The 13,106-nt window shown below is 48.5% G+C and overlaps 4 protein-coding genes across 4 annotated transcripts; 2 read left to right on the forward strand and 2 right to left on the reverse strand.

The window, feature by feature from the left end:
• Positions 1–18: 18 nt before the first annotated feature.
• Positions 19–4,677, reverse strand: J7337_003783 (uncharacterized protein; the record flags this gene model as incomplete). Its single annotated transcript, XM_044821492.1, has 6 exons — positions 19–433; positions 685–713; positions 764–997; positions 1,046–1,984; positions 2,033–3,562; positions 3,610–4,677. The coding sequence occupies 6 exons, from the start codon at positions 4,675–4,677 to the stop codon at positions 19–21; spliced, it is 4,215 nt and encodes a 1,404-aa protein (XP_044682825.1).
• Positions 4,678–5,501: 824 nt separating this feature from the next.
• On the forward strand, positions 5,502–7,352 carry J7337_003784 (uncharacterized protein; the record flags this gene model as incomplete). The annotated part of the gene is made up of 5 exons (XM_044821493.1): positions 5,502–5,599; positions 5,649–5,989; positions 6,036–6,325; positions 6,375–6,821; positions 6,870–7,352. The coding sequence occupies 5 exons, from the start codon at positions 5,502–5,504 to the stop codon at positions 7,350–7,352; spliced, it is 1,659 nt and encodes a 552-aa protein (XP_044682826.1).
• Positions 7,353–9,632: 2,280 nt separating this feature from the next.
• On the forward strand, positions 9,633–11,663 carry J7337_003785 (uncharacterized protein; the record flags this gene model as incomplete). Its single annotated transcript, XM_044821494.1, has 4 exons — positions 9,633–9,888; positions 9,938–10,578; positions 10,640–11,501; positions 11,557–11,663. 4 exons carry the CDS (start codon positions 9,633–9,635, stop codon positions 11,661–11,663), a joined length of 1,866 nt encoding a protein of 621 aa, XP_044682827.1.
• Positions 11,664–12,028: 365 nt separating this feature from the next.
• J7337_003786 (uncharacterized protein) lies at positions 12,029–12,898 on the reverse strand (the record flags this gene model as incomplete). The annotated part of the gene is made up of 1 exon (XM_044821495.1): positions 12,029–12,898. The coding sequence occupies one exon, from the start codon at positions 12,896–12,898 to the stop codon at positions 12,029–12,031; it is 870 nt and encodes a 289-aa protein (XP_044682828.1).
• Positions 12,899–13,106: the final 208 nt, after the last annotated feature.

A 13,106-nucleotide genomic window follows, 5' to 3' on the forward strand; every position in this document is an offset into this window, starting at 1 on the left:
GTATGATACACACTCCATCTAATCCTTCTTCATCTTTTTATTCTTGGGCACACGAACAACCCAATAGATCCCAAACGCCATCGCAATGTTAAACACACAATAGACCCAAAGGAGTCCGAAATCCCTCCATCGATTACCATAGCTCATGCTCTTACTCTCCAAAAACGTGTTGGTGTCTGAGATGGTGCAGTACTGACACTCTGTCGCAGCAGTGTTGACGATGTAGCCGCCGACGTTGGACAGGTACGACTTCATGTATTCGCCGCATGTTGTACCGTTGGGCGCAGTGAAGGTGATCAGTTCGTTGTTTTCGCAGCCTGCGTCGGCGTTGGCCATTGATGTACCCATCAGACCTTCCACGACGTATGTGAATGGTGAGGCACGGTACATGAAGATCCAGAAGCCGGGGAGTTCCTCTGGTGATGCGAGGATACTGACGCAATATTAGTGATAGGCACAAGGAATCGGCTCAGAGTGACTTGCCCGCAGAAGGAAAACATCATGATCATGATCAGAGTAACGAGACCGCCTGCAACTTCAGCAGTCTCGAAGCCCGCGATGATCATATGCGCAAAGGTGCTGGTGAACATGAAAAACATCCAAACAAACAGGAAAACAGTCGAATTACGTGCATCCGTTGTGTCAGTTGCATAGCCATTGCGGTACAGCCCTGTCGGGAAGTACCAGCAAACGAAGGAGAGCGCAGCCATGAGCTACATTACTGTCAGTTACAAATATCCCATGTATCGGATAAGAGTCTTACCGAGTTCCATGCTGCCTCTACCAGAATTGTAGAAACCATGAATGCCTTCCAAGAGTAGGTCTTGGATGGCCGTTCGCGCGCTTCGTACATGGTTCGTTGGGCGACGTAGTCGGGAAGCATCTGCTGGACAACCTGGGTGAAGATCGTGAGGAAAATGAGAACACCGAACATTTGGTTCTGGAGACCGCGTTCGGTGTTTTGACCGTTTAAGAACGACAGACCGATGAATAGGGACTGTTTCCTTGATTAGTGGCAGTCTTATATGCGGTATGGAATACTTACTGCGCCTGCGGATAGAATGACCTTGGAGTAGATGTATCCAGGGCTTCTCCAGTACTGCTGAAACAGCCTCTTGGTGACCTGTGTGTACTGCATGTATGGTGTAGCAGCAAACTCGTTGTACTCAGTTCCATCTTGGGTTCCTGACCCAGCTTGGGCATCTCCTTCAGCTGCCAACCGCCCAAGCTCTTGTTGAACGTTCTCATGCTCGCGCGATTGACTCCAAACCTGAGGCCAGTCGATATCCGTATGAGCTCCCGGCGCAGCTCCAATGACCTCAAGCATGTACTCAGCGGGGTTGACGCCAACTGGACACTCGGGCGCTCCATTGCGAACAAAGTAGTCAACCAAAACCTTAGAGTTTCTACCGATGTCACCGAAGTAAATGGTCTTACCACGAGACAGCAACAGTAGTCGGTCAAAACGCTGAAACAACATAGCCGAAGGTTGATGGATCGTGCAAAGAATAGCCTGGCCGTTGTTGGTGAGCTTCTGCATCAGATTGCAGATAGACCAAGACGTTTGACTATCGAGTCCAGAAGTCGGTTCGTCCAAGAACAACAATAATTGAGGCCTAGCAGCTAACTCGACGCCAATGGTCAATCGTTTTCGTTGCTCCACGTTGAGTCCTTCGCCTGGCACGCCGATGATAGCATCGGAATATTCCTGCATATCAAGAAGGCTGATCACAGTGTCCACATAGTCTAGCTTCTCTTGTCGTGTATATCTGGCTGGTTGACGAAGAAGAGCGCTGAAGTTGAGGGCCTCGCGAACTGTTTGGGTGTGGACGTGAAGGTCTTGCTGCTGAACGTAGCCGGTTTTGCGTTGGAAGGATTCGTCTCGTAGTTTTCCGTCGACAAGCATTTGGCCTGTTACGACACCCATCGTGACTCGGCTTGCTAGGACGTCCAGTAACGTGGTCTTGCCAGCGCCGGAAGCACCCTATTATCACGTTAGTACTGACTCACTTTTATGCGGTTCCTCACTTACCATCAGAGCAGTCAGGGTACCCGGCTTCACCCAACCGTCAACATGATCTAGGATTCGTCGTGTTTCTCCTTTGATCTTGACATCATAACAAACATTCCTCCAGTGGAACACCGAGGTCTGCTCCTCAACATCCGTGACCTCGTCGTTACCATTGCCACTTCCGAGCTGTGTACCGCCGGCTTTGCCCGATTCCACATCACCCAAGGCCTTGTTGGCGTGCTTCTTCATCTCCTTGCGAGTAAACACGAGAACTTCGCCTTTGGAGCGTTCAGAAGCAATTGTCTCTGTAGCGATCAAGTGAAGTCCCATGAACAAAATCGTGAAGGCGATGACAACAGCGAAGTCGCGCCACTTGTGTGAGTCAACGTAGCCGTAAGCCGAAGCAAGGTATGCAGATCCTCGTACAAAGTTCTCTCCCGGTACAGAACCTTGAATCGAACAAGCTTGCGAGAATGGTGAGATGTCGCTATACTCGGGCCCGCTAGGTACAAAGTTGGAACAAGGATAGTTTCTGCCGCCGAACTCGTTGATGAAAAGACTCTCAAGACCGTAGAATGTCGGGTTGATCCAGCGGATCCATCCGAGCCAAACAGGCATGTACTGAGGTGGGATTGCATAGCCGGTATAGAGAGCAATGACGAGTAACAGAATCGAAGCTCGAGCCAAAGCCGCAGCGATGGTCTTGGTAAGAGATGCAATGAGACGAAAGAGCATTGAGAAACTCATCGTCGTCACGAAGGACACCAAGAGGAAGAAGAAAAAGTGCCCGGCATCCTGGCGAAGATTACCCATCCAGTACATTGTCGTATTCATCATGATGGTGTTGAAGATCTTGTACGGTAGATCCACAACCATAGATGAAAGGGCCTCGGCGCTTGGATGATACAAAGCATAGCGCGCGTGTTTCTCGACGATGTTTCGTTTGGCGTAGAGGGTCATGATCTCCAAGATGTTGTTGTAGGCGTTCATCAAAAGAATGAAGAAGATGAGTAGTCCACGCTTTAGAAATGCGCCGGTATCTTCGGGTAAGTTGTAGAAGATACTTCCGATGACAAGAGATTCGACGAGATTGCAGAGTAAAAGCGTTACAGTCACGCTAGGATCAGCTTTGAGCATCACCCAGCTTCGGCCCAGTGTAAGTCTCATCTGCTCCATGTACGATAAGGTAAACGGCGATTTGATGCGCTGAGACTTTGACTGATCTCTCTTCCTGGAGTCGACGAACTTCTCGTAGTGTTCGCCTCCAAAGGGATGTCGCTCGATATACTCGTCCATCTCAGTGAGAAGATGCTGTCGATGGGCGCTGTCTTTCCAAGCTTGTGCGAACTCATCTGGTGATCGGGGTGCTTTGCCTTCGTATCCTTCGCGGATGATTCGTTCCTGGTGGCTAGTCATAGAGGTCAAGAAATCGGCTGTAGTTTGCTGTTCAGGACAAACGAAGCCTAGACCTTCGAAGTAGGCCTTTGCTTCGTTCGTCTTTCCAAAGAAGATCTGTCTTCCTTGGTATAACACGAGTACTTTGTCGAATACCTACACCAGTCAGTTGAAGTCCGTCAAGACACTTACTCAAGACTCACATCGTAGGCATCCTGAGACGCTTGGTAAATAGCCACAGCAGAAGTACACCCCATAACATCAGCCTGCGTTCTCAACGTCCGACAAAACTCAAGCGCATTAGCACTATCAAGACCTCTCGTGCTATTATCCCAACATTGAAGCGGCGAATAGCTCAAAGCTGCCTCTGCAATCGTCACTCGTTTCCTCTCGCCTCCACTAACACCCCTCACAAAGTCGTCTCCCACGCGAGTATTTTTAGTATGAGAAATACCAAACATGGCCATCGTGACATCCCGTAGGTGCTCTGCATATTCTCGTCGCGAAATACCTTCTGGGATATTCTTCGGGCAGCGAGCTCGCGCGGCGAAGTAGAGTGTGTCGCCTACTGTGAGATGCGCAAAGTGGTGGTCAACTTCGGCTGTGTAAATGGCCTCGCCGCGAAACGCCGAGCGCATTTCTTCGGGTCTGATGCCGGAGTAGTTGATCTCAGAGGTCTTGTCAATGTGGAATCCGTGTGTGTCGCCGGCGATAGTCTTGAGAAATGTCGAACAGCCTGAACCTGGCGGACCAAGTACAGCCAGCATCTCTCCGCTCTGCACAACGCCCTCCAAATCTTGCAAAATATCGACTCTTCTTTGCTTATCATGCAGAAGTTTCTTGACCATGGTACCAGCCTCAAGGAAGATGTTGCCCACACTCTTCTGGAAATCTGTATCTGATCCAAAGCCAAATACGTTCAAGTTCCGAAAGGCCACACCAGTTGTTCTTGGTGGGTTTCCTTCAGACGTATCAGTCCGTAGGTCATAGAATGCCTTTGCCCATTTTTTCGCATTGAAGCTTGAACTGCTGGGGTTCAATGGGCCGCTTGCTTGGGGGAAGAGAGTTCCTGGTGCAGCACTGGATCGCCTGGTGAGTTCTCGAGCCAGTTGCACGACCTCTTCATTGTGTTGATATTCATCTTCTTCACTCATGGGAACTTCCGTGTTCTTCTCAGTGCAGACGTGCGTTGAGCATGTTGAGCCAATGTCGTTGTGGTAGAATGGCTTGGGGGTACCAGCCCCAGAGCTGAGCTGTGGGCTGGTTGCCATTGTGGATTGTCTTTGAAGATACAGTTCTAGCTGGTGATTGACGACTTATATGAATGATAATGAGGCTCAAATTGAAGATTCAGGACCAACGATGGCTTAGCCTGCGATTGAAGGACTGTCAAAGCTTGAAGAGCATGAGGATGTTTAGGAGAGGAACATTTCAGCAAACTATTGAGTATTTATTCGATGAAATATGAGTCAAAGACAAAGAAAATTAACTTATACAACCCCATAAAGCCCCATGCTGGCTCGTCTAGGCATTCCCACAGTCTGTGGATCATTGAAGCAATTCGGACTTTGAAAGTCCGAAAGTCCAGGTGAGTACCCCAGACTTGGCACGGACTTTCGGACTCTTCCACGTTGGGGTCTCTCGTAAATATACTCAAAGTGGTAAGTGGCGTTCACTCATGTCATTGTATCCATACAGTCTTCACCAAGAACCTGGGCAAATAACGTCCATTTTGAGTTTACTGCACCCCTGAGGCTTTGCATTGTTCTTCTTCATAGTGTTCTTTTACGTACTGGTTTTCTTCGTATTGTTCTTTACCTGACTGCGGGGGTGGATAAGACCGAATCTCCGCCATCGTCTGATCTTGGGACTCATCATACCAGCTTCATCTCGGACTTTTCTGTCAAATTGATCTTGAGACTCTTCGACTCTTCGACATGTCGTCGTCTTCCAGGGTCACCGGATCGGAACAACTCAATCGTCTTTCTGTAAGCTCCCTTTCTCAACTGCCGAGCTGGGTATGACTCTGAGCCGCATCTAATTATGACTCCAGTGCAAGAGGTGCAAGGAACGTAAAGTCCGATGCAATCGTGTTATGCCACAGTGTGGTCGCTGCAAGCCAAATGATCTAGAATGTGTGTATCCTGTTCGGGTCAAGAGGAGGTCTGCTCGGCCATTGATCGACCCAGCCCTGTGAGTAGTCTTGTTTGTGGCATTGAGTATTGGTCATTGACTCTTTCAGCTCGGCGGACGGCTCCAATGCTGCTCTGTCGACTATCCTTGATCGCCTGCAACGCCTTGAGGCACAGACTGCAGCCGGGTCTTTATCCACCAACGGTCAATCGATACCGACACCCTCTGGCGATGGCTCAGAGGTGTCCTCCTCGCCAGTGGCTTTCAGCACTATTGGTCATGAGTCCAGTGCTCTGACGCCTCATAATTCTGACCGAGAGATGGATGCTATGACTGTTCTGAAGGATGCAGTCGACCAAGTTCAGGAGCTGAGGAAGAGGTCGTTTGGCTCCACGGCCATTACCTGTTCGATAGACATTCCCACAGACTTGGCCAAGACTTGGGTTGCCAGTGCGTCTTCTCCGATGCAATCATTGATGTTGGCTGACGCTGTTAGACTACTTTCAGCACATGCCTGCTTGTATGTTCCTGAGCTTATTGGACAGGCGAATCATCGACTTGATTCCCGACATCATCAATCTACCACACATCCACGTCGATCCGGTCATTCTTGTCATATATTACAGCATAATGTATCATGGCTGCAGTCTAAAAGCGAGTAATGTTGCATCGACCTCGAGTCTTGGATACATGAACTCGAGCTACCTGGGATGTTTGCGTGCAGTGCCCAGCTGGGAGCGAGAGGCATCAGGGACCATGACGGATTTAATCGCCGCTCTGTTCACAGTACGTCTCCATCGCCACTCATCTCATGTCACCTAACCATCTTTTCTAGAGTCGCGTGGCTGCTGAGTTCTTCGATTACGATCTTGCTTGGAAGATGTTCAAACACGCGTGCGAATATTGCCAGATCCTTAACCTTCACAAACTAGACTCAGATGAGAACAACACGTTTTTCAGTGAGGCCAAATGCGACAATGAGAGGAGAGGGTTCTGGGAAGTCATCCAGATTGATCTCTTCTACCGACTCATCCTCAATACCCCTCCAGTCATCACCAACGACATATGGAAAGTTAATTTACCATGGCTGGATCCTGATTCGGACCCTCTACCGCAAGGCATGCAGACGATCGCATTCTTGGCCAGTTCACGAGTCAGTCTTGTAATCGCTCGGTTCTTCGCTATGCTTGATGACCCAGAAAACACCACCAAGCCTGAGATTGTAGCTAAAACGGAAAACCTTTGTCGCGAGATGCAACAGATCTTCGCCGAGTGGCAGCTGGTAAGACACGATGACACCATTGCAAGCGCCTCCACTGACTCATAATAGATGGAATGGCTGGAAGGTGCCCAAGATAACGAACAAGATATCTGGGTAGCAGCCGATGTCATCTTAACAGGCTACACTTCCATCATCTACATGTTTCGCAAGATGGCTCTCCTCAACTCAACTTCTCCAAGACCCCCAACAACAGATTTGGACATCCCAGACTCTCCCATCGTGGAAGACGCAGCTCGCCGTCTTATCGCTGCCCTCAATCGGTTATTGGTGATATACCCTTACGGCGTAACAATGACAGCATTGTTTGGCGCATATCGATGCTTCGTCGCGTTTGCTTACCTAGCTAATACGATACTGCGAGCTGAAGATCCTCGCTCCTATATGGCAGATATCAAAGCCCTTGAACGGTTGAGCGACCAATCGACTTTACTGTGTAGAGGTAATAGAGACGTTATGCCTTTGGTGAAGGCTATGCAAAGCATTAATGAGGAGATACGGAAGAAACTGGGAAAACAAACCCCGAGGGGATGAATCTTTCCATGTACGATGAAATTATGTCATATAAAATATTCAGGAGCGAATGAAAAGTCTTTGGATTAATGATAATAATAAAGATATTAATACTAATCGCATAGCATCATGGCAAAAACATGGCCAACCTTTCTTTCACCAAAGCTCAATAATCAGCCGGCCATGTATCAGATAACCAGTCAATCGACTCCCTTATTCAACAAAGTCAGGAAACTCTCCCCTTTCAGCAAGACTCTTCGCACTCTGATAAGCAGTGGATTCAATATCCTCCCACTTGGCAGTCGGACCATTGACATAGAGACTCGCGTTCGCTCGGTGATTCACGCATGGCTTATCCTGAACGTGAACCCATTCTTTCTTGACCTGTTGGATCTGATTGCAGTTGGCTGTTTTCTGCTGGCGGCGAGAGTGGCAGGGCTCTTTGATGGCTAGAGTCCAGCAGTTGCATTTCCAGAGATAGATGTTCCAGTTGCACATTTTAGATCAGGGAGTTGAAGATTGATGAGATGGTTGGTTTTGGATATGCTAAAGCGAGGATGATTCTCTGATGAGACGAGGGAGTTAGTTTGGGGGAAATGGGACGAGTGATTTCCAAATCATGGGATGATTTGTCTCGGGGTGTTGAGATGAATACTCTCAAGATGTGAAGGGAGGAAGGCGAGGAATAGAGATGAGGAAGCGAATAGCCTTACCAAGATCAGATTCGTTGGAAGTGAAAGAGACGTTGGGTCTCGTCTGAATTCCTCTTAAGGAACCTCAGGTGAAATTCAAAAGCTTCGAGCCACTAGATTGCTTTGGAATGTAGAGACGAATGGTTTAAGTTTGCTGGGGTGAGAATAGGGATGAGATGTTTGAGTATCTTGTTAGTTGAGTTGAGTTGAGACGAGATTTGTTCATGTAAATTTTAATTTACTATGAAATGATAACAACAGAGGTCCAATCCAGCAACCAGATCAACACATACTTATAACCCCAAACAGAGCCTCAACTGTATGCTCTCTTCCTTCCACTCCTTGTTGATAATTACTAAATGTTATGATTTGCCAGTTGGCACATGATAAGCATGCAAATTTGCCATATTCATTTTCAAGCTGCCCTCTCGTACTCTGACCCACCATACCATACTGAAGTTCCGAGTGCGACGGTGTGTGTGCTGCTCTAGCATACTGATCGTGTCGTGTAATTCAATATCATGGTCCTGGGCTCTATCTCCATCTTGAGCTTCAGGCTCCGTATAGGCATCAGCAACTACGTCAGCAAGAGCTCGATAGCCTTGAGAAACCTTCCTGACAATCTCGTAAGTCCTAAAGCAATATTCCTGTGCTTCTAAGAGCATGTCTTCAACGTGATTGCGTTCCTTAATTCAAATTGATAATAGTTTAGATATCCGTATCCCCTGACGGATGGGCTCCCATGTGAAGTTAATCATGATAATCAGACACCATGATTGAAACTCAAAACCCATCAAGCTTAGTGATACGTCGGTGAAGTAGTTATAGGAACATTGTGTATGTATAGTTGTTTGTTAGTTGATTCTTTTGTACAAAGTGCAAAGTCCTAAAGTGAATGAATGGTTGGTGGTGAGGTGTCAAAGCATAGCCTGCGGAACTCCAAGACCAAACCCAAAAATAATATCTTTTCCTTACACTAAGGACGGTATCACGGCTTCTGTAGTAGCATGCGTGTAGTCAGACATATTCATGAGCTTGCATTGTGTTATCGTGGCATGCGACATTCAGCTCCTGGACGGTTGCCTTTTTTCGAACTGCTTACCCTAAACTCCCTCCTGATCTGGAATCATTCTCGTCTCAACACCGTCTCGATAATGCTCATGGACAAAGATGAATGTAGTATTAAAATTAGTATGTTCATCTTCAAACGTCGTCTAGATTCAGTTTCATATTAAACCGAGTTCTAATGTTAGATCAAGTACCCGCTCAAGAGCCAAGCCGACGAGTGACAGCCTCCCTATTTCGGCTTTCAGGGGCTTCCACCCCCTGCAGCCACTGAGTGGAGAGCAGCCCACCTTGAACCGTGCCTCGGATCGGTGGGAGCGGTCCCTTTTTCTCAACACCACTAGCTTCATTGGATCTGACCTACGCACCCCACGAAGGGCCACGACTGCATCAATTTCTCTACACGTGCGACTTGCTTTTATCTCTTCTCACGCTCGCTTTTTCGCTTCAATTCAATTCAGTCACTTTGCTGCAATTGCTCTTCTTCTATGTACTCCGCCATGCGCTAAGCAGTTCGTCGCATTGACCCAGGACCACCGCCATCATGGGTCCTCTAGCTTTCTTGAGCAGTCTCTACGACCATGATACTCTCGACACACGATTCACCACCGCCTCTTCCACCCCCTATCAGAATGTTATCGAAGCGCGATTAGATCCGAGCATAAAGAAGGACTCTGCAGCGAAGGAGAGGAGCAGAGCGCAGCCGTCAAAATGGAAGACGCCCGAGTTCTTCCTTTACTATGCCGTCTTTGCTGTGGCCATTCCTTACATGTTCTGGATCACATACGATGTCTCTCGAGGTACATCTTTACCGCTAATCTTATGCGACTCCAAGCTAACAAAGACCAGAAACTGATCCTCGATATCCCAAATTTAAGCGATGGCTATCCCCGGGTTGGATTCCTGGACGGCAGATCGACGTTTCTGATGCGCAATATGGTGTTTTCCGCGAGAACATGCCTTACATGGGCTCTCTTCTTCTTTTCCACCCGCTGTTGAGAAAGCTTTGGAACAAGTACAAACCACTGCCCGAGCGAAGCCAGGGAGGACGCAACCGATTAGACCAGCGAGCATCATTCGATTTCTTATTCGCATTCATATTCTTGTTCGCTCTGCACGGACTTTCTGCGTTCAAGATCTTCTTCATCCTCTGGACCAATTTCCAGCTTGCGACCAAGCTTCCTCGACGATATGTTCCGGCCGCTACTTGGATCTTCAACATTACAATCCTGTTCGCCAACGAGTTGACCGAAGGATGGCGGTTCCGAGTTCTATTTAGCTTCATTTCACCCCCACAAATGGGCCTGTATAAGAACAAGATGAGGCTCTTGAACTCGGATTTGATGAACTTGGGAGCTCGCATGGATAGCACATTCCAAGGAATCTTAGCACGCTGGGAGGTTCTCTTCAACATCACCATTTTACGTCTTATCAGTTTCAACTTGGACTACTACTGGAGTATTGATCGTGGCAACTCTAATGCGCTCGAGGTAAGTCACCATGTTGCTTAGGAGTTGGGAATTATATCTGATCATGCTCTGATGCTTATAGAAGAAGCAATTGGACCCAGCAAACCTCTCCGAAAGAGATCGTGTCAGCATCTCTGCTGAACCCCGAGACTTTACCTTCCGCAACTATGTGGCATATGCTATCTATGCGCCGCTCTACTTGACGGGACCCATCCTCACATTCAACGACTACATCTCACAGTCGAAGTACCGAGCTGCCAGCATCGAAACAAGCCGAACAATCCGATATGGTATCCGCTTCCTTTTGGTCCTGCTCTCAATGGAGGTCATTCTACACTTTGACTGGGTTGGTGCAATCAGCAAGGGAAAGCCTGATTGGAGTTCGTACACGGCAGCACAATTGTCAATGCTGTCCTTCATGAACCTCCATATCATCTGGTTGAAGCTTTTGATCCCTTGGCGTATGTTCCGACTTTGGTCATTGGTTGATGGGATCGATCCGCCTGAAAATATGGTTCGTTGTGTGAGCAACAACTACAGCACACAGCTTTTCTGGAGAGCATGGCACCGTTCGTATAACCGCTGGTTGATCAGGTACATCTACGTTCCTTTGGGTGGCTCATCGTTCCGTAACTGGCGGTCTACTGTGCGGTCCATTGTGACATTCCTGCTTGTATTCACGTTCGTGGCACTTTGGCACGACATTCAGCTCCGCCTGCTGATCTGGGGCTGGCTGATTGTTCTTTTCATGATACCTGAGTGGACTGCGGCGGCAATGTTTCCCAAGAGCAAGTGGGAGGACCGACCGACAGCATACCGCATGCTCTGCTGTGTAGGCAGCGTGGGCAACGTGCTCATGATGATTTCAGCCAACTTGGTTGGCTTCGCTGTTGGGCTGGACGGTTTGCAGAGCATCATCCATAGCATTTTGCATGACTGGTCAGGTATGTGGCACGTCGAGACTCTGTGGAAGCACGTCACTAACACAAACACAAACAGGGCTTATTTTCCTTGTTACAGCGTGCTCTTGTTTGTTCGTCGGCATTCAGGTCATGTTTGAGATTCGTGAGTCAGAGAAGCGACGTGGGATTTTGGTAAAGTGCTAGACAGAGATTTTCTTAGAGGTAACGGCGTGACGGATGCATGGGCGTTGTACATATACTGTGATACTATTACTAGCATGAGGCTCAAAGATAGTGAATCATTTGCATGGCTATGAGCAAGAAAACATGAGGCTCAAAATACTGTTTAGACCGGAGCTGCTCATGCACAATTGGAAAGGTGTCTCGTGTATTTTGTGAGGGTTTCATTATTGCCATTAACTATTACTAATTAACACCGTTTTGTAATATCTTGCGTTCTGGTTAAGTGTATCCTTGATGATCGCTTTGCTTGATTGAGAAATGCCCACACATGACGCCCTACGTTGCTCTCCAACACTCCGTGTTCCCGACAATTATGATAGGCAAGCTTAATACACCCGGTCCTGTGCTTCGGGATGGTTTCCGATAGCGTATTTGTTGCCAGAAGAAGCCAGCTCAATGTCATTGGTGTCGGCAGGCTGCTGTGCAAACTTGCCATCCATACCAAGCTTCGTCTCCGTCAGCCACCGTCGAACCCAGATGACGCCCCAGACAATGCAAAAGATGATGACGATTCCGACCGCAATGCCGAGAATGTATCCCGCAACAATGCCTCGTCCGCCCACCTCTCTATAGTCCAGGAAGTTGTATACGTAAAAACCCTGGGTCGCGCGGGTGAGGTACGCAAGGGCAAGGTACAGCGCAAGAATGAGGATCAGCCACGCAATGTGTATCCATTTAGGGGGGTTCGTTCGGGGAATGACGATTTCGAAGAGCGCAAACAGGCTGTTCAAGCCGTGCTGGCTGATGTTACTCCAGGCGTTGAACTTGACAGGAAACCAAGGCCCTTCGTACAGAACCACCCAGTATACTATCGTTACGAGGAACGGATACGTGACGATGGTCGAGTAGAACAGCGCGTGAAGCGCCTGCAGCGGTCGCGGGAGCTTATCGAGCAACGCTCGGCCTCGAAGAGCGTACGTGGCGGTATGAACAGCCGCGACAGCAAAGTAGAAAGCGATGCCCCAGTACGTCAAGATGGTGAAGTAGCTGAAGGACCTGCGGACGTCCCTACAGCCGCCGAGTTCGCCGTGCGTGCATTCCCAACCGATGATGAAGAATCGCGTAACGAAAGCGTATAAGCTGATGACAGCACGGAAAGCGAAGAGAAGCCAGGGGCTCAGGAGCCAGGATGTTTCGAAGCGATTGGAAGGATCCCAGAGATCGTGGCCGAACCTAAAGGGGTTCCTGATGGCCATTCTTTGATTATTATTATTTCGGCGTAGGGAGAAGCGAATGACGATTAGGTACGTTGTGTTGGGTGTAGGACCCTGCACGCAGTTCAGCTGGAGCTGAGGTGACGATATTTTTCCCAAGCCCAAGGGATGTGGCCTATGGCGACAAGGAGGTTTAGCCTGATCGGGCAGTTATCGCCATGAGAAGCTTCACTTGGGTCTTGGGGAAACT

The sequence above is a fragment of the Fusarium musae genome, chromosome 3, assembly GCF_019915245.1.
Source record: "Fusarium musae strain F31 chromosome 3, whole genome shotgun sequence".
NCBI classification, from domain to species: domain Eukaryota; kingdom Fungi; phylum Ascomycota; class Sordariomycetes; order Hypocreales; family Nectriaceae; genus Fusarium; species Fusarium musae.